At 50.9% G+C, this 19,483-nt stretch overlaps 1 protein-coding gene across 3 annotated transcripts in view; it reads right to left on the reverse strand.

Annotated features, from left to right (window-relative positions):
• Positions 1 to 19,483, reverse strand: part of MINDY3 (MINDY lysine 48 deubiquitinase 3) — a 154,560-nt gene that overhangs the window by 100,779 nt on the left and 34,298 nt on the right. For all 3 annotated transcript variants that reach the window (XM_040434557.1, XM_040434558.1, XM_040434560.1), the window contains one exon: positions 6,965 to 7,035. In XM_040434557.1, the coding sequence (XP_040290491.1) occupies positions 6,965 to 7,035 (71 nt within the window). The remainder of the gene's footprint in view (positions 1 to 6,964; positions 7,036 to 19,483) is intronic.

The following is a 19,483-nucleotide window of genomic DNA, read 5'->3' on the forward strand; positions in this document are numbered from 1 at the left end:
CAAATTCTGGAATTTCTTGGCATTGTGCTGATCCTCTGTTATTCCTCCTGGAAATGTACAAATAAGGCTACTTTCACACTTGCGTTCGGAACGGATCCGTCTGCATTATTTTTCTGAAAAAATTCCAAGTGTAAAAGTTAGTCAGACGGATCCGTCCAGACTTTGCATTGAAAGTCAATGAGGGACGGATCCGTTTGAAATTGTACCATATTGTGTCAACTTCAAACGGATCAGTCCCCATTGACTTGCATTGTAAGTCTGGACGGATCCGTTTGGCTCCGCACGGCCAGACTGACACCCGAACGCTGCAAGCTGCGTTCGGGTGTCCGCCTGCTGAGCGGAACGGAGGCCAAACGGTGCCAGACTGATGCATTCTGAGCGGATTCGCATCCACTCAGAATGTATTGGGGCTCTACGGATGCGTTCGGGGCCGCTTGTGAGAGCCTTCAAATGGAACTCACAAGCGGAACGCCGAACGCAAGTGTGAAAGTAGCCTAAACTGAAACCTGGGTGCTACAAGTTGGGGGGTCCTTATTTGTCTTTATACCCTCTCACACTGTCCGAGGAGTGCTTCCAGTTGAAGGCTGTGCAGAGACACGACCCTATGATGAGGGGAACATCCTGTTGTCAATTTACTCATATATTCCCAGGAGGAAAAACAGAAGGGACAGCACAATGAAGAAGTCTATAAAAAATAAAAATAATAATAATAATAATAATAATAATATGACAAGATCCAGAATATAGTTATTTCATGGGGAATACATAAAAGTAGGGTTGTCCCGATACCACTTTTTTAGGACCGAGTACAAGTACCGATACTTTTTTTCAAGTAGTCACCGATACCGAATACCGATACTTTTTTTAAATGTCATGTGACCGTTTTGGGGGATCTGTGGATGACGCACTGTCATGTGGGGGATCTGTGGATGGCGCTGTTATGGGGGACCTGTGGATGGCGCTGTTATGGGGGATCTGTGGATGGCGCTGTTATGGGGGATCTGTGGATGGCGCTGTTATGGGGGATCTGTGGATGGCGCTGTTATGGGGGATCTGTGGATGGCGCTGTTATGGGGGATCTGTGGATGGCGCTGTTATGGGGGATCTGTGGATGGCGCTGTTATGGGGGATCTGTGGATGGCGCTGTTATGGGGGATCTGTGGATGGCGCTGTTATGGGGGATCTGTGGATGGCGCTGTTATGGGGGATCTGTGGATGGCGCTGTTATGGGGGATCTGTGGATGGCGCTGTTATGGGGGATCTGTGGATGGCGCTGTTATGGGGGATCTGTGGATGGCACTGTTATGGGGGATCTGTGGATGGCACTGTTATGGGGGATCTGTGGATGGCACTGTTATGGGGGATCTGTGGATGGCACTGTTATGGGGATCTGTGGATGGTGCTGTTATGGGGGATCTGTGGATGGCACTGTTATGGGGATCTGTGGATGGCACTGTTATGGGGATCTGTGGATGGCACTGTTATGGGGGATCTGTGGATGGCACTGTTATGGGGGATCTGTGGATGGCACTGTTATGGGGGATCTGTGGATGGCACTGTTATGGGGGATCTGTGGATGGCGCTGTTATGGGGGATCTGTGGATGGCACTGTTATGGGGATCTGTGGATGGCACTGTTATGGGGATCTGTGGATGGCACTGTTATGGGGATCTGTGGATGGCACTGTTATGGGGGATCTGTGGATGGCACTGTTATGGGGGATCTGTGGATGGCACTGTTATGGGGATTTGTGGATGGCACTGTTATGGGGATCTGTGGATGGTACTGCTATGGGGTGGGATATCTGTGGATGGCATTGTTATGGGGTGGGGGGGATCTGAGGATGGCATTGTTATTTGGTGGGGGATCTGTGGATGGTGCTGTTATAGGGGATCTGTGGATGGAACTGTTATGGGGAGGATCTGTGGATGACACTGCTATATGTCATCCACAGATCCCCCTCATAACAGTGTCCCCCAATACACCGGGCCCCGCCGCTCACCGAAGTATTTATAAACGTGAATCCTTATCCTGTTATTAAGTTGAACTAACGCTGCCCTCTCCCATGTTCCCCTGTATCCCCACAGCACTTACTTAAGCTTCCATAGCAGGCAGAGCGGACGGCACCAGTAACGTCACTCACTGACGTCGCGCGTCTGCTCCGCCTGCTTCATTCATAAAGTGGGCGGAGCAGGCGCTCTACGTCAGTGAGTGACGTTACTGCTGCCGTCTGCTCTGCCTGCTATTGAAGCTTACAGGGGGATACAGGGGAACATGGGAGAGGGCAGCGTTAGTTCAACTTAATAACAGGATAAGGATTCACGTTTATAAATACTTTGGTGAGCGGCGGGGCCCGGTGTAAGAGTACAGTGACTGCACCGGGCCCCGCCCCTAGTTACGGACTCCAGCCCCTCCTCTCTCCCGATGCTGCATCTTTGCCGGGCCGCAAAAATATTCATTGCGGGCCGCATGACACCCATGCAGTAAGTAATACCCAGTCACATACCAGCAATAATTATCGTTGCCGGCTCTCTCCACCCCTTCTCAGCTGCCGTTCACTGCCCCCTCTATGCACCGCTCACCAGCCCGCTTGATGTAAAAAAAAAAAAAAAGTATTCTATTTATGTATCGGGGCGGGGTATCGGCGGCTGAGTACCGCCGAGAAAACTCGGAATCGGTCCCGATACCGATACTAGTATCGGTATCGGGACAACCCTACATAAAAGTAATAAAACAGACATGCCAGGAGAGATGACAGGTCGTCTTTAAAGGGCACCTGTCAGCAGGATTGATGCTATATAACCAGACATACCATCTGGTAGGGTTGATTCTGCTGATTAAAACGGCACCTGTCTTGTGAAAATCGGTTGCAGCTTTCCTAAGGGAAAACAAGACTTTTATTCTTTATGCAAAGTGGTGGCTTCAATGCATGGAGGGGCGGGGCTAGCACTGTAAAGCTGGGAGTTTAGGCCCCGCCTGTCAGTTCACTAAAGATTTAATTTGCATAAAGAATAAAAGTCTTTTCTTCCGGGAACCCCGCGACCAATCTTCACAAGTCTGGTCTCATTTTAATCAGCAGAATCAACTCTATCAGACTGAATGTCTGGTTTACTAATGTTGATTCTGCTGACAGGTAAGTTTTAATACGTATGACGCATTGCCTTTTAGGTTTTTATGTTGTTACAGATTTAAAAATGAGGGGCAGCAATAGTAATACTCACCCTATGTTTTGCACGAGTTTCTGTTTAGCCGGTTCCAGCGATGAACTTCTGAGCTCAGTCACTTGCCTCAGCGGTGGTCACACGGAGCTGGTTGAGAAGATGGGGACTCAGGAAGCATTGGCATGTGACCAGCGAGGGTTTGGCAACGTGACCCTTACTCCTCTGGTTATCTCATGAAGAAAAGAAGCTGGGCGCTACATAGTGTGAATACTCACAGGCTTGAGCGAATCGAGTCCAGTTGTTAAAAAACTTCGTTGTTAATGCAGTTTCCGTACAGCGTTAAAACGTATGGGCTCCGTGTAGCCAAACTTCGTCTCAGCCAAAGTTGCGCAAGACTTCGGTGACTGAGTACGGCAATCCTATCTGCGTATTTAAAAACATTAGAATATAGGAATCCGAAGTTGGCTTTGGAACTGGCTGGTACCTCGGTACTTAAGCCCACTTCGGATTCCTATTTTCAAATGTTTTTAAATACGCAGATAGGAAAAGCGAAGTCTCATAAATAGATGTCCTGCCCATAAAATAGCAGAGCTTACCCAATAAGGCTACATTCAGACGATCCGCAAAACATGGATACCGGACGCAAATGTTCTGCATTTTGCCAGCCCTATATAGAAATGCATAATCCTTGTTGCGGACAAGAATAGGATATGCTCTATATTTTTTATGGGGCCACGGAACAGAACAGAAGGTGTGCTGTCCGCATCTTTTGCGGGACCATTGAAATGAATGGGTGCAGAAAATTGATAAACGGATGCGTACCCGGAAATACGGTCGTCTGAGTGAAACCGAAGGTTGTGCATAAGCCTGAGAGAGTACAGATCTGAACAGGCCCAGACGTCAACTGGTTGCTGCTCCGTTCCATGGAAACAAAGGATCCGATATATAGCAGTTAGGTAAAAAATAAAAAATGGAGATTACAGAGCGCTCCTAAGGCTACTTTCACACTTGCGTTCGGTGCGGATCCGTCTGGTATCTGCACAAACGGATCCGCACCTATAATGCAAACGCTTGCATCCGTTCAGAACGGATCCGTCTGCATAACAGTTTTTTCAGATCTGAGTTTTCACATTGTGAAAACTCAGATCCAACAGTATATTCTAACACAGAGGTGTTCCCATGGTGATGGGGACGCTTCAAGTTAGAATATACTAAAAGAACTGTGTATACATAACTGCCCCCTGCTGCCTGGCAGCACCCGATCTCTTACAGGGGGCTGTGATCCGCACAATTAACCCCTCAGGTGCCGCACCTGAGGGGTTAATTGTGCGTATCATAGCCCCCTGTAAGAGATCAGGTGCAGCCAGGCAGCAGGGGCCAGACCCCCCTCCCTCCCCAGTTTTAAATTCATTGGTTGCCAGTGCGGCCCCCCTCCCTCCCCAGTATTATATTCATCGGTGGCCAGTGCGGCCCCCCTCCCTCCCCAGTATTATATTCATTGGTGGCCAGTGCGGCCCCCACTCCCTCCCTCGTATTATATTCATTGGTGGCCAGTGCGGCCCCCCTCCCTCCCTCCCCAGTATTATATTGATTGGTGGCCAGGGCGGCCTCCCCTCTCCCCCCCTAATTAAAATCCCCCCCCCCCCCATCATTGGTGGCAGCGGAGAGTTCCGATCGGAGTCCCAGTTTAATCGCTGGGGCTCCGATCGGTTACCATTGCAGCCAAGACGTTACTGCAGTCCTGGCTGCTATGGGTACTTAGCAATTTTAGAAGCATTATACTTACCTGCGATGTCTGTGGCCGGCCGGGCGCTCCTCCTACTGGTAAGTGAAAGGTCTGTGCGGCGCATTGCTTATAGCACAGACCTTTCACTTACCAGTAGGAGGAGCGCCCGGCCGGTCACAGACATCACAGGTAAGTATAATGCTTCTAAAATTGCTAAGTAACCATGGCAGCCAGGACTGCAGTAGCGTCTTGGCTGCCATGGTAACCGATCGGAGCCCCAGCGATTAAACTGGGACTCGCCACCAATGAATATAATACTGGGGAGGGAGGGGGGGCCGCACTGGCCACCAATGAATATAATACTGGGGAGGGAGGGGGGCCGCACTGGCGACCAATGAATATAATACTGGGGAGGGGGGGGGGGGGCCGCACTGGCCACCAATGAATATAATACTGGGGAGGGAGGGGGGCCGCACTGGCCACCAATGAATATAATACTGTGGAGGGGGAGGGGGGCCGCACTGGCCACCAATGAATCTAATACTGGGGAGGGAGGGGGGCCGCACTGGCCATCAATTAATTTAAAACTGGGGAGGGAGGGGGGTCTGGCCCCTGCTGCCTGGCAGCACCTGAGCTCTTACAGGGGGCTATGATACGCACAATTAACCCCTCAGGTGCGGCACCTGAGGGGTTAATTGTGCGGATCACAGCCCCCTGTAAGAGATCAGGTGCTGCCAGGCAGCAGGGGGCAGTTATCACACAGTTGTCAGTATATTCTAACTTGAAGCGTCCCCATCACTATGGGAACGCCTCTGTGTTAGAATATACTGTCAGATCTGAGTTTCACGATCTAACTCAAATCCGATGGTATATTCTAACATAGAGGCGTTCCCAAGGTGATGGGGACTCTTCAAGTTAAAATATACCATCGGATTGGAGAAAGCTCAGATCCGATGGTATATTAATAGGGACTCCTGACTTTACATTGAAAGTCAATGGGGGACGGATCCGTTTGCAATTGCACCATATTGTGTCAACGTCAAACGGATCCGTCCCCATTGACTTGCATTGTAAGTCAGGACGGATCCGTTTGGCTCCGCACGGCCAGGCAGACACCAAAACGCTGCAAGCTGCGTTCGGGTGTCCACCTCCTGAGCGGAATGGAGGCGGAACGGAGCCAAACTGATGCATTCTGAGCGGATCCTTATCCATTCAGAATGCATTGGGGCTGTACGGATCCGTTCGGGGCCGCTTGTGAGAGCCTTCAAACGGAACTCACAAGCGGAACCCCGAACGCAAGTGTGAAAGTAGCCTAAAGTTGACAAATTTATTAAAACAAATTAAAGTGAAAAACTGCTACGTGTTTCAAGAGCGTTGTGTGCGAACAAACATATGGGCTGAGCCTTGTGTTGTTTTACCCCTATATTAGTCTTGGTGGTTTTGTCATGTGCCTGAAGAAGAGTGCTTCACTCTTGAAACGCGTAGCACTTTATTTTGTCCTAATACATTTGTCTACTTTAGGAGCGTTATGCCATCTCCAGTTTTTATTTATTTGGCTGTTTTATAGAACTGTAAGCTTCATTTAAAAAAAAAAATTGATGTGGAAGGACAACCGCTCTAATATTGCTGGTTCATCCCAAATCCATCGGTAAGCTAAGCCTTCGAATAGTCCAGCAAAGACACATATCCGCCGCACACCGTAAACATGACAGATCCTGTATTCAAGAACCTCTTGTGGTCAGAGAGAACAGATTATTCCACCTGTCGCTAATGATATTTCTATGTAGTAGCAGAGAGGAAGAGCGACGTTATGGCTTCACCACAAAGCCAACATCTGGCCGATCACTTGACAAACGTTTCAGGAACACGTCGGTGAAGAACAGCGAGGCTTTTGTCAATGGAGAATAATATGTGCGGCTTCTAATGTCTGAGAAGCAGGTGATGTAGAACCGACCGGAACGGCGTATCCGTCAGGAGATCATATTCTGACAGACGGAGAACATGGAAGTCTCCTAGGAACACCCAGACACCAGTGTAAGGAAGCAGTAAGAAGTAGGCAATGACTGGAGAGACTTACCTTGCAGTATCGCAGGGACTCCATTAGAGTCAGAAATCCAACATGTGCCTGGCTGTGAATACCCAGCAATTCTGGAGGAGAAAGGAGAAACAATTATGTAAAAAAAACATCTAACGACTGGACGTCCTATGTAGGATCTATCACCTCTTCTGCCTTACATATCGCTGATATTGGGAGCAGAGTGTAAAGTGAATATCGGGGGGTCTGAAAATGAGTGAAGGAATGAAAAATTATTTTCTTATGTCAAAAGGTGTTCTTCCAGGAGGAACAGCAGAGGAACTGGACACCTCTGAGTTCTAAGAAAAGCTGCTTCAGAATTGATCTTACGTGAGGAACACGGGTTTTTCATGTGGACATGTCCCTCCGAGTAATTCATGCTGGATCAGTGTGTCCAGGATGTTGCTGCCTTCCTGTGCAAATTGCCTTGTGTGTGCTCTCCATCCCATCTACAGCCTGTGCGTCTTGGATGCTTTCTTCACCTTCCACCACTGATCTGCCTTGTATACCCTACCTGCTGATGTGTCTAATACTAAGAGAAGGGCGGGGGAGAGCAGAGAGAGCTGTAAGAAGCAGGGACTGACCTCTGACAGATTTATATCAGATTCAGCAGCACCAGCAGCTAGGCGAAGACTTACACACACTGCCAAACCAAAACTGCAGGGAAACTTTAATAAAGCCTACTTGGAGAACTGTGCAAGAATGGAGGGGGGACTAGTAAACGGACTAGTAAACGGAATCTTACTTGCGTCTTGGTGCTGGGTCCCTGCTCCTTCTGGCCTGCGAAGCTCCGCTGGGCTCCCTCCATATCAACATCCGATTTGGTATCGCGACCATTTGTCATGATCTAAGGGGAGCCAGTGATTGGCTGCAGCAATGTCTAACCAGATATTGACATCAAGGGAGCCCTGCTGAGCATCGGAGGCCTGGAGAAGAAGCGGGGAGCCAAGCACAGGTCCTCCTTCCCACCCAACACCGTTGTTGCACAACCCCTTTAAATTTTGCATTTAGGAAGCAAATGAACAAGAAAGAATATCAACGGAAAGGTGTCCGTAGCATTTAACAACGGGGTGTTCGTCCCTTCATTGAGACACGTACAGGTAGATTTGCCATTCAGGGAGCTGTAAGGCCGCATTACCACGTGCCATGATTTTCCCATGATTTCAGCAAAAAACTGCAACTAAACTGTCCTGTGAGAATACAATCTAAAAACAGCTCAACCGCTTGTCACTCAAGCTATCCAGAAAATCAGTGCACGGCAGATTAACCCTTTATTATCTGAGTTTTTTTTTTTACATTTATGTCCTGTCTCTACAGAACTAAGGCTGCAATGTGCTCATATAAACATTCCTCCATATTTCATATGTTCATACAGCAGGTTATGCTCCAGAGCGACTCTTCTTACTTTTAAGGGTTTTTCAATGAACAGTATTTTTCACCCATTTCCAAAAGAACGATCACTAGTTTGGGGGGTTCCCGAGTCCCTTGTGTTACTGGACTTATAGTACGCATGTGTAACCACCACACCGTTATGGCACTGTAGAGTACAGGGCTTCACTATGTTCGTCGGTGGAATCTGAAGCCACTGCCAGTTACTTTGGTCTTCAAAGAGCACCTGTCAGTATGATCAACTGTACTGCAAGGTAGGGTTGATCATGCTGAATAAAAAGATACCTTTTGATATCTTTCAGGTGTATGCAGATTAGTTAGTTGGAGCACCGAGGGGCTGGCTGTAGTGCTAGAAGCACCACTACAGCTATGCCCTGGTGCTCAGTACACTCCCTCCTCCCATTTCCACATCTAGTCTTGCTCTGTCTTTTGGCACCTGCACTGTGACTCAGACACTTGATGTCTGCGCTCTAGATCTACCCAAGCCGGGAGCCTTCTTCCTCTGTCTTTAAAGCCGCTGGCGCCTCCACTTCCAGGTGGAATGAAGCCATTGGCGCCTGCGCACTGTGAATCAGCTGTGCTTGGCAAGCAGCAGCAGATCTAGAGCAAAGGCGCTGATGTCCTAGTCTTGTCTGTTCTACAGATAAGAATGGGCATTTTTACTATTGTGTCTGCGAAAAAAGCAGCATGCCCGCGGCTGATATCCGTATTTTACGAAAGGTGCGAAGCAGTGACTTCTATTTATATAGGATCTTCAAGCAGCAAATACATTTTTGTACTAAAGGAAGTATGCAAGAAAGGGCCATCAATGTCTGACAGTTGCAAGTCCTACTTCTGAGACCCAGACCTATACAATAGTGTAAGGGCCCCTGACTGGTTTGGCCGGGGACGCGGCAGTCGGAGCTACGGAAACAGCTGAGGTGGGCTGTGCTACGCTGTTTCCATAGCTCCGAATGGGAGTTAGAAAAAGGGTAGCACAGCGACCTTCGCTGTTCTCGTAACTTGTGAGATCTGGAAGCAGGGAGATACTTTGTGATGAGCTTATTGTTAAGGGACAGTTCCACCAGTAACATTATCCAAATGGGTAGTGGCCTCAGAGATGAAATGACTGCACAGAACTTGCTCTGGTGATTCACCTTCTGAGAAGCTCAGTCTGTACAGCAAGATCTGTACTGTAATCTAATGTAATAATGTCCACTGGCCGTATTATTGGAGCTCAGCTAGGCTGGTTCCTATGGCAATGTCAGAACTGTGAATGCCGCTCTGGAGTATAATAAAAGCCATTACTCTGGATCAGTATAGTATAAGTAATGTAATGTATGTTCACAGTGACTCTGAGGTTTAACACTGACAAATGTAAAGTTATGCACATGGGAAGGAATAATGCAAGTCACCCGTACATACTAAATGGTAAAACACTCGGTAACACTGACATGGAAAAGGATGTAGGAATTTTAATAAACAGCAAACTAAGCTGCAAAAACCAGTGTCAGGCAGCTGCTGCCAAGGCCAATAAGATAATGGGTTGCATCAGAAGGGGCATAGATGCCCGTGATGAGAACATAGTCCTACCACTTTACAAATCACTGGTCAGACCACACATGGAGTACTGTGTACAGTTCTGGGCTCCTGTGAACAAGGCAGACATAGCAGAGCTGGAGAAGGTCCAGAGGAGGGCAACTAAAGTAATAACTGGAATGGGGCAACTACAGGACCCTGGAAGATTATCAAAATTAGGGTTATTCACTTTAGAAAAAAAGACGACTGAGGGGAGATCTAATTAATATGTATAAATATATCAGGGGTCAGTACAGAGATCTCTCCCATCATCTATTTATCCCCAGGACTGTGACTGTGACGAGGGGACATCCTCTGCGTCTGGAGGAAAGAAGGTTTGTACACAAACATAGAAGAGGATTCTTTACGGTAAGAGCAGTGAGACTATGGAACTCTCTGCCTGAGGAGGTGGTGATGGTGAGTACAATAAAGGAATTCAAGAGGGGCCTGGATGTATTTCTGGAGCGTAATAATATTACAGGCTATAGCTACTAGAGAGGGGTCGTTGATCCAGGGAGTTATTCTGATTGCCTGATTGGAGTCGGGAAGGAATTTTTTATTCCCCTAAAGTGGGGAAAATTGGCTTCTACCTCACAGGGTTTTTTTGCCTTCCTCTGGATCAACTTGCAGGATAACAGGCCGAACTGGATGGACAAATGTCTTTTTTTCGGCCTTATGTACTATGTTATGTTACTCCATCAGTAGAATAGTGAGTACAGCTCTGGAGTATAATACAGGATGTAACTCTGTATATAAATGAAAACGTTTCACACTTTGTGACACAATTTGTCATGAGTTTTAAAGATAACCGATTGCAATCAGTGAATAAGAACACAAGAGTTTATAGTCGAAGTCTGAAACCTGTATATACCTAGTTCTGCACTCAGCTGAGGATACTATGCATCCAGTGTAGACCGTGCTCTGTGAGCTAAACCCATCAGCAGCAGCTGCAGATTCTCTGGTGATTTGCTACAATGTATCAGTCAGGGCTATTGAGCTCACAGAGCATTGTCTACACTGGATACAACTGCGTCCACTTCTCACCTTAGAGCAGGACTAGGTATGTATGGGGCGGCCCCTGCGTGTCAATTGAAATCTTTCACCTTTCATCCTATTAATTCTATAGTGCTCCCCATTTCTCCACGTTCCCAGAATGCCGATTTTCACTAAAGAAGTTACCGTCCATCCCTTTTAAATCCAAGTTTATTTCGTAAGGCCAGATATTAAAAACACAACCCCTTTATCTCCTGCATCTCCTCAGCTCTTGGAGCAGAAGACACTCAAGCTTCATTAGTGCCTAAAAGGAAGAACATGCTTAATAATGGTGGAAAAGAGCGAAGCACTGGGCGAATGGAAAAAGGCTTGTTTCTCGTTTTCCAGACCTATAAAAGTAGAGGTCAGCCAGCAACGCATTGTGGAGCCTTACCAGCAATTGAATGGGGCTTTACCGCCACCTGGTGGTTAGCTGCAGCAGCGCATATAAGATAAGGATATTACGCAAGGAACAAAGCATTAAATATTCTGGGATTTCAAAAAGAAAATTATAAAAGGCTTGAAATATCTCGCTTTGCATGTAATGAGTCTCTCATATGTTAGTTTCACCTTTTAAGTTGCATTATTACTGAAATAAATGAACTTTGCACAATATTCTAATTTTTCGAGTTTCACCTGTATAGTCAAACAAGGAAATGCCCCAAAAAGGAAGAGTGACCCATCTGTCGGGGTTCTCGCACTTGCCAGTACAAAGTGGGGTGCTGGTTCAAATGTCTTAGTCACAACCCGGGGGGAAGGGGGGTACAGGGTTTAATTGAAGAGACCCACCAGGTGTATGGAGATTTATCTTTTGGCAATGCTCCCTGGGGGAAAAAAGTATGTAAAGCAGCTCATACCAGGCAAACCAGAGACCCCATGAAAAGGAGGAGCGACCAAACAGCGGTCTATAGATGGGTCGCTCTTCCTTCTGGAGGAGTTTGGCTGATGTGAGCCCATTCACATTCATTCCCATGGAGCATTGCCCGGAGGTACGTATCCCTTACACCCATTCGGTCTCTGCAATGAGAAGAGAAAGGCCTCTTTCACACGGGCGTCCCGGATTTGCTCCGGATGAGTTGCGTGTGCATTGCGGGAAACCCGCGCAAGTGCGCGTGCAATTTTAGTCCGTTTTGACTGCGATTGCGTTGTTCAGTTTTTATCGCGCGAGTGCAAAGCGTTTTGCACGCGCAGGATAAAAAACTGAATGTGGTACCCAGGACCGAGCCCGGACTTCTTCACTGAAGTTCAGGTTTGGGTTCGGTGTTGTGTAGATTTTATTATTTTCCCTTATAACATGGTTATATGGTAAAATAATAGCATTCTGAATACAGAATGCTTAGTAAAATGTCGATTGAGGGGTTAAAAAAAAAATTTAAAAAAATGAACTCACCTCATCCACTTGATCGCGCAGCCGGCATCTTCTTTCTTCATCTTTCTTCAGTCGTCTTCTTTCTTCATCTTTCAGGACCTGCAAAAGGACCTTTGATGACGTAATCGCGCTCACCACGTGGTGACATCAGCGCAGGTCCTGCTGAATGAAGATAGAAGGATCCACGTGGTGAGCGCGATTACATCATCAAAGGTCCTTTTGCAGGTCCTGAAAGAAGAAGACGACTGAAGAAAGATGAAGAAAGAAGATGCCGGCTGCGCGGTCGAAGTGGATGAGGTGAGTTCATTTTATTTATTTATTTTTAACCCCTCAATCGACATTTTAGTAAGCATTCTATATTAAGAATGCTATTATTTTCCCTTATAACCATGTTATAAGGGAAAATAATACAGTGAATTTACTTTAATGGGGTCCGGGGTTGCTCGCCCCTATCATCTCCTAGCAACCATCCGTGAAAATCGCATTGCATCCGCACTTGCTTGCGATTTTCACGCGGACCCATTTATTTCTAAGGGCCCTGTGTTGCGTGAAAAATGCAGAATATAGAGCATGCTGCGATTTTCACGCAACGCACAAGTGATGTGCGAAAATCACCGCTCATGTGCACAGCTCTATTGTAGTGAATGGGTCCGGATTCAGTGCGGGTGCAATGCGTTCACCTCACGCATTGCATCCGCGCAGAAAACTTGCCCGTGTGAAAAGGGGCCAAAGATTTATTAGGAAATTAATCAGCCCAGAATTTGGGATGTAAAAGGAGACTTTTGTATTACTTACCAGTAAAGTCTCTTTCTCGCTCTTCCTTGGGGGACACAGGAAACCATGGGTATAGCTTTGCTCCCTAGGAGGCGTGACACTAAGTGAAAGCTGTAAGCCCCTCCTCCATCAGCTATACCCTTCAGCCTGGAGAAGAGACTGCCAGTTGCGTGTCCAAGTAGTGAAAGATAACCACCAACCGGAAAAAGAACCGTCAAGCCCCAACGGGGGCAACCAAGCCGGAACCACAACTGTAAACCCAAATGAAGGGCGGGTGCTGTGTCCCCCAAGGAAGAGCGAGAAAGAGACTTTACTGGTAAGTAATACAAAAGTCTCCTTTTCTCGCCCATATTCCTTGGGGGACACAGGAAACCATGGGACGTTCCAGAGCAGTCCCAGAAGGGAGGGACCAGAACAAACTAGACCAACACCGGAGGCATCAATCAACTGCCGCCTGCAACACCAGACGGCCTAAAGCAGCGTCAGCCGACGCATGAGTATGCACCCTGTAGAACTTGGTGAAGGTGTGCAAGGAGGACCAAGTGGCCGCCTTGCAAATCTGCTCCGTAGAAGCCCGATTTCTCTGAGCCCAGGAAGCCCCGACCGCTCTAGTGGAATGAGCGGTAACACCGAGGGGCGGAACCTTGCCCTTGGCGAGATAAGCCTCAGTAACAGCCATCTTGACAAAACGGGCGATAGCGACTTTGGATGCCGCCAACCCTCTGCGCGACCCCTCCGGAACCACAAAGAGCGAGTCAGTACGCCTGAAAGAGCCGGTTACCTCCAGGTAAGCCCTGAGCGCCCTGACAACGTCCAGGCGATGAAGTTCCCTCTCCCTAGGGTGGGAAGGGGAAGGACACAAAGAGGGGAGAACGATGTCCTCGTTCAGATGAAAGGCGGAGACCACCTTAGGAAGGAAGGAAGGGACCGGACGAAGAACTACCTTGTCCTGGTGGAACACTAGGAAAGGTTCCAGACAGGAGAGTGCAGCCAATTCGGACACCCTCCGAAGAGAGGTGACTGCTACAAGGAAAATAACCTTGCAGGACAGAAGTCGCAAGGAAACCGTCCGCAGAGGCTCGAAAGGAGAAGCCTGGAGCGCTGAGAGAACCAGGTTCAGGTCCCAGGGCGGTACCGGAGGCCGGTACGGGGGAACCGCGTGAGCCACGCCCTGAAGGAAGGTCTTGACAGGACCAAGGGGGGCCAGTGGGCGCTGAAACAAAATGGACAGCGCAGACACCTGACCCTTCAAAGAACTAAGACCCAGACCTTGGGCAAGTCCGCTCTGCAGGAAGGACAAAACGGTGGGGAGAGAAAAGCGGAGCGGAGGAATCCCTAGATCGGCACAGAACCCCAAATAGGTCCTCCAGGTCCTATAATAGATCCTAGAAGAGGACGGCTTACGGGCGCGGATCATGGTGCGGACGACGTCCGCAGAAAAACCCCTACGTGTCAGGACGGTGGTCTCAACAACCACGCCGTCAAACGTAGGGACCTTAAACGCGGGTGGAAGATCGGTCCCTGAGAGAGAAGATCTTCCCTGGCGGGCAGCGGCCAGGGCGCGTCTGCCAGGAGCAGCATGAGGTCGGCATACCAAGACCGGCGGGGCCAGTCCGGAGCGACCAGAATCACCGAGACGCCTTCCGCCGCGATCTTCCGAAGGACCTTGGGCAGGAGTGGGATGGGAGGGAATATGTATGGACGCGCGAAGCCTCGCCAAGGAAGAACGAGGGCGTCGGCTCCGCAAGCTCCCGGATCCCTGGCCCTGGACAGATAGGCGGGGACCTTGTGATTGAACTTGGAGGCCATGAGGTCCACGTCCGGTATGCCCCAACGAAGGCAAATGGCCTCGAATACCTCCGGGTGAAGAGACCACTCGCCGGGGTCGACAGTGGTGCGACTGAGGAAGTCCGCCGCCCAATTGTCCACCCCTGGAATAAAAATTGCCGATAGGGCCGGGACGTGGGCTTCCGCCCAACGGAGAATGCTGGAGACCTCCCTCATTGCAGCAGCGCTGCGAGTGCCCCCCTGGTGGTTTATGTACGCCACAGCCGTGGCGTTGTCCGATTGTACACGAACTGGATGACCCTTCAACAGATGAGTCCAGTGTCGTAGAGACAAAAGGGCCGCTCTCAGCTCCAGGACATTGATCGAGAGTTTGGACTCCAATGGAGACCAAATGCCCTGGACGGATCGGGGAGGAAACACGCCTCCCCAGCCCAAGAGACTGGCATCGGTTGTAACCACCAACCAGTTGAGTGGCAGAAAAGACCTGCCCAGAAGAGGGGACTGTAACCACCAGCGGAGAGATGACCTCACCGGAGGCGATAGATGGAAGGGATGATCCAGAGACTGCGGCGATTTGTCCCAGGAGGAGAGGATCGCCCGTTGGAGAGGGCGGGAGTGAAACTGCGCAAACGGGATCGCCTCGAAGCAGGCAACCATCTGCCCCAAGACCCGCATGCAGAAGCGGAAGGACGGTCGACGGTGGAGAAGGAGACCCCGAACCGCCCCACGGAGGATCAGACGTTTTTCCGAGGGAAGACGTACTTCCGCCGCTCCCGTGTCTAAAAGCATTCCCAGGAAGACCAGTTGTCTGGAGGGGGGAAGGGAGGACTTGGGGAAGTTGATGACCCAACCGAACCTCGTCAGAGTCTCTAGAGTGAGATCCACGCTGGCAACCGCTAGAGAAAGGGACGGAGCCTTGATGAGGATATCGTCCAAGTACGGTAGCAGAAAAACACCCCTGGAACGGAGTAAGGCCAAAACCGGGGCCAGGACCTTGGTGAACACCCGGGGGGCTGTTGCCAGCCCAAAGGGAAGGGCGACAAACTGGAAGTGGAGGTCCACCACGGCGAACCGGAGGAAGCGATGGTGACACCGGGCTACCGGAACATGGAGGTAGGCATCCTGTATATCGATGGAAGACATGAAATCTCCCTGCTCCAGGGAAGCCACCGCGGAACGGAGGGACTCCATCCGAAACCGTCGAAGGAGGAGAAAACGGTTGAGCTTTTTGAGGTCCAAAATGGGCCGCATGGAACCTCCCTTCTTGGGAACTACAAAGAGGTTCGAGTAGAACCCTTGGAACCTTTCCTCTAGAGGAACGGGGGTAATCACCCCCCTGTCCAGTAAGGCTTGAACGGCCGCGGAGAACGCAACCGCGCGTTTCGGGTCCCGTGGCAGGCGGGAGCGAAAGAACCGATCTGGAGGGAAGGATGCAAATTCGATTTTGTATCCGGAGCACACAATTTCGAGGGCCCAGGCGTCGGAGACGTGAGCCAACCAGACGTCCCTGAAAAGGAGGAGCCGGCCCCCCACCCGGGTGGGTGGGGGCGCGCCTTCAGGCAGAGGATTGCTTTGCTGCGGGTGTGCGGGCAGCCTGCGGCTTGCGCCAGGAGGGCTGCGCCCGAAAAAACGGCTTCCTATGCTTATCCTGGGGAGGAGCCGAAGCGGCAGCTGTGGTGGGAGCCCCAGAGGCCCTGCGGGAGGACCGAAAACGAGACGCACCAGGGCGTCCGCGGGGGGCGCCCCTGGCTTGGGGTTGAGGAAGATGGGTGCTTTTACCACCCGTGGCCTCCGAAATAAGTTCGTCTAGGCGGACCCCGAAAAGGCGGGAACCCGCAAACGGTAGCCCCGCCAAGGAACGTTTGGAGGCAGCGTCCGCTTTCCAAACCTTCAGCCAGAGCTCCCTCCTGACGGAAACTGCCAGGGCGGAGGAGCGTGCAATAAGGGCTCCCGCATCAAGGGAGGCCTCACAAACAAAATTCCCGGCCCGAACAATAAGCTGGGCCAAGGAACGCAGGTCCTGGATAGGGACGTCCGAGTCCAACTCCTGTTCCAGCTGCGCACCCCAAGCAGAGATTGCTTTCCCTGCCCAAGCAGAGGCAAAAACCGGTCTGAGAGCAGAACCGGAGGCAGCAAAAATGCCCTTAGAAAGGGTCTCCATGCGACGGTCCTCCGCTGACTGAAGAGAGGACCCGTCGGGAACAGGGATGGCCGTGTTCTTCGACAGCCGGGCCACAGGGGGGTCCACCTTGGGTGGGGAAGACCATGTGGCCACGACATCTGCTGGAAAAGGATAGCAAATGTCCAGCTTCTTGGGGTTGACAAAACGGGCGTCCGGTCGAGCCCAAGCCTTAGACACCACAGAGGAGAAATCAGAGTGGATTGGGAAGACTTTTGAGACCTGCCTGGGTCTGATAAATGAGACGCTAGCTGCGTCCGAGCTAGGGGGATCATCCTGCACCTTAAAGGTGTCACGAATATCAGAGATGAGTTGACCCATCGCTGAGGCTAGCTTGGACGGCAGGGCCGAGTCCATTTCCAAATCTGAAACCGCCAATTCACCTTCAGAGAGCGAATCCTTTGGGGAGGAGAGGCTCGTCTGGGTGCGCACGCGTGGCGGGGAGAGGGAGGCATCCGAGGAGGAGGCTCGCTCTACTCTAATACGCTTCTGAGAGTGCCTAGCTCGGGAGGGGTCACTAAAGGAGAGTGAACCCGCTGCAGCGGCAGAAGCGGTGGACCCGGAGGGCGCGACAGTAAGAGTGGCGTCCTGCGGGGTAGGCGGCCTGTCTATTAGGCGGCCCACGACATGAGTGAGGCTTTCCACGGCCTGGGACAGGGATCTAGCCCAGTCAGGCGGGTCAGAGGCAGCAGGGAGCGACACAGCGGGCGACTGAGGCTGCGGTGGAGCCCGACATGCAGTACAGTGCGGATCAGACTGCCCCCGGGGAAAGGGTTCCCTACAAGCAGTACAGGCATGGTACCAAGGCTTGGCGGCTGCAGAAGGGTCTGACATGGTGGAACAAAGATGTTGCACTTAAAGTGGGAGACCCCAAGGAAAGAAACGGGGATAACACCCAAGCGACAGTACTGTGGCACGGAGGGGGTTAAAAGTCCTACCAGACCCGGATGATGCAAGCGGCAGCGGTAAGGGGGAACAGACTGTGTGGAGGAGAGGCAGCAGCACCGGCTTCGGATCGCACTGCAGAGAGGATTCCACGCAGCACTGTGCGATGAACCCGGAAGTAGCGGAGCGCATGTAGGAAGCTCCGCCCCCTCCCTGCCGCTCTGAAGCAGAGCCGCGCGCGCGCGGCAAAATGAACTTAACCCCCAAGGATAATGAAGTGCCGGCCTGAAATGGCGCCGTTCACGCCAAGAAAGCGGCCCCCTCCGCGCCTGGATGTGGCAGAAGGCAGCGTCCCTGCCAAGGACTTGCCCAGATAAACTCCCCTGCCCGGTAACGGTCCGATATCGGGGGGGGGGGGGGGGGGGGGTGGGGTGGGCGCACGATGTAGCAGTGGCCATGTAGTAACAGTGGCCATGGGAGCCCAGGAGGCCTGTAGCAGCGGTGGGAGGGAGGAAGGGGAGGCTGGAGCAGCCTGTCTCACCATACGCTGTCTTCACCCTCAATCCATCCAGCGGGGTCGCCCCTTCAGCTCCTGGCACCGCAGTGGCAGGAAGCCGGGGGAGGGACTTGGCGTGCGGGCGACCCTGAGCTGGCGGGACGCAGGGGAGCGAGGCTGCCCTGGTCCACCTTGTCTTCTGTGGGGGAGGCGGCAGTGCGGAATTACCGGCACTGGCGCAACTCAACCCCGGGAGAAACAGAGGGGTCTAATGCGCCTCTGTTGTCCCTGTAAGTAGAAAAAAACCGAATTAAAAACAACAAATAACGTAAAAATAAAAAATCATAGGAAAACAACCCTGCATAAGCAGGGGGTGTCTTGCCTCCTTGGACACTAAGCAAAAACTGGCAGTCTCTTCTCCAGGCTGAAGGGTATAGCTGATGGAGGAGGGGCTTACAGCTTTCACTTAGTGTCACGCCTCCTAGGGAGCAAAGCTATACCCATGGTTTCCTGTGTCCCCCAAGGAATATGGGCGAGAAAAGAATTTTAAAAGGGGTTCTCCGGGCTTTTAATATTGATGACCTATCCTCAGGATAGGTCCTCAATATCAGATCGGCGGGGGACCGACACCTGGCGCCCCCGCCGATCAGCTGTATGAGGAGACGGCGCGTGCAGTGCGCACGTGTCGTCTCCTGTCTCTCTTCCTGTGCACCACTACTTTCTATGGTAAGGACCACAGATATCCGCAGCAGAGCAGGAAGAGAGAAGGGAGGCGGCATGTGCGCACTGCACGCGCCGTCTTCTCATACAGCTGATTGACGGGGGTTCGGGGTGTCGGACCCCCACCGATCTGATATTGGTGACCTATCCTGAGGATATGTCATCAATAGTAAAATCCCGGACAACCCCTTTAAAGGGGTTGTCCCATGAAGAACAGCTTATCCTCTATCCACAGGACAGACGAGAACAGGGGCCCTTTCTCCCCCATTTGAAAGGAGCAGCAGCAGAAGTAACCTCCTGTGATAAATAACGGGCAAACATTTCTCCATATCA

This window comes from Bufo bufo, chromosome 5, assembly GCF_905171765.1.
Source record: "Bufo bufo chromosome 5, aBufBuf1.1, whole genome shotgun sequence".
Classification (NCBI taxonomy): Eukaryota; Metazoa; Chordata; class Amphibia; order Anura; family Bufonidae; genus Bufo; species Bufo bufo.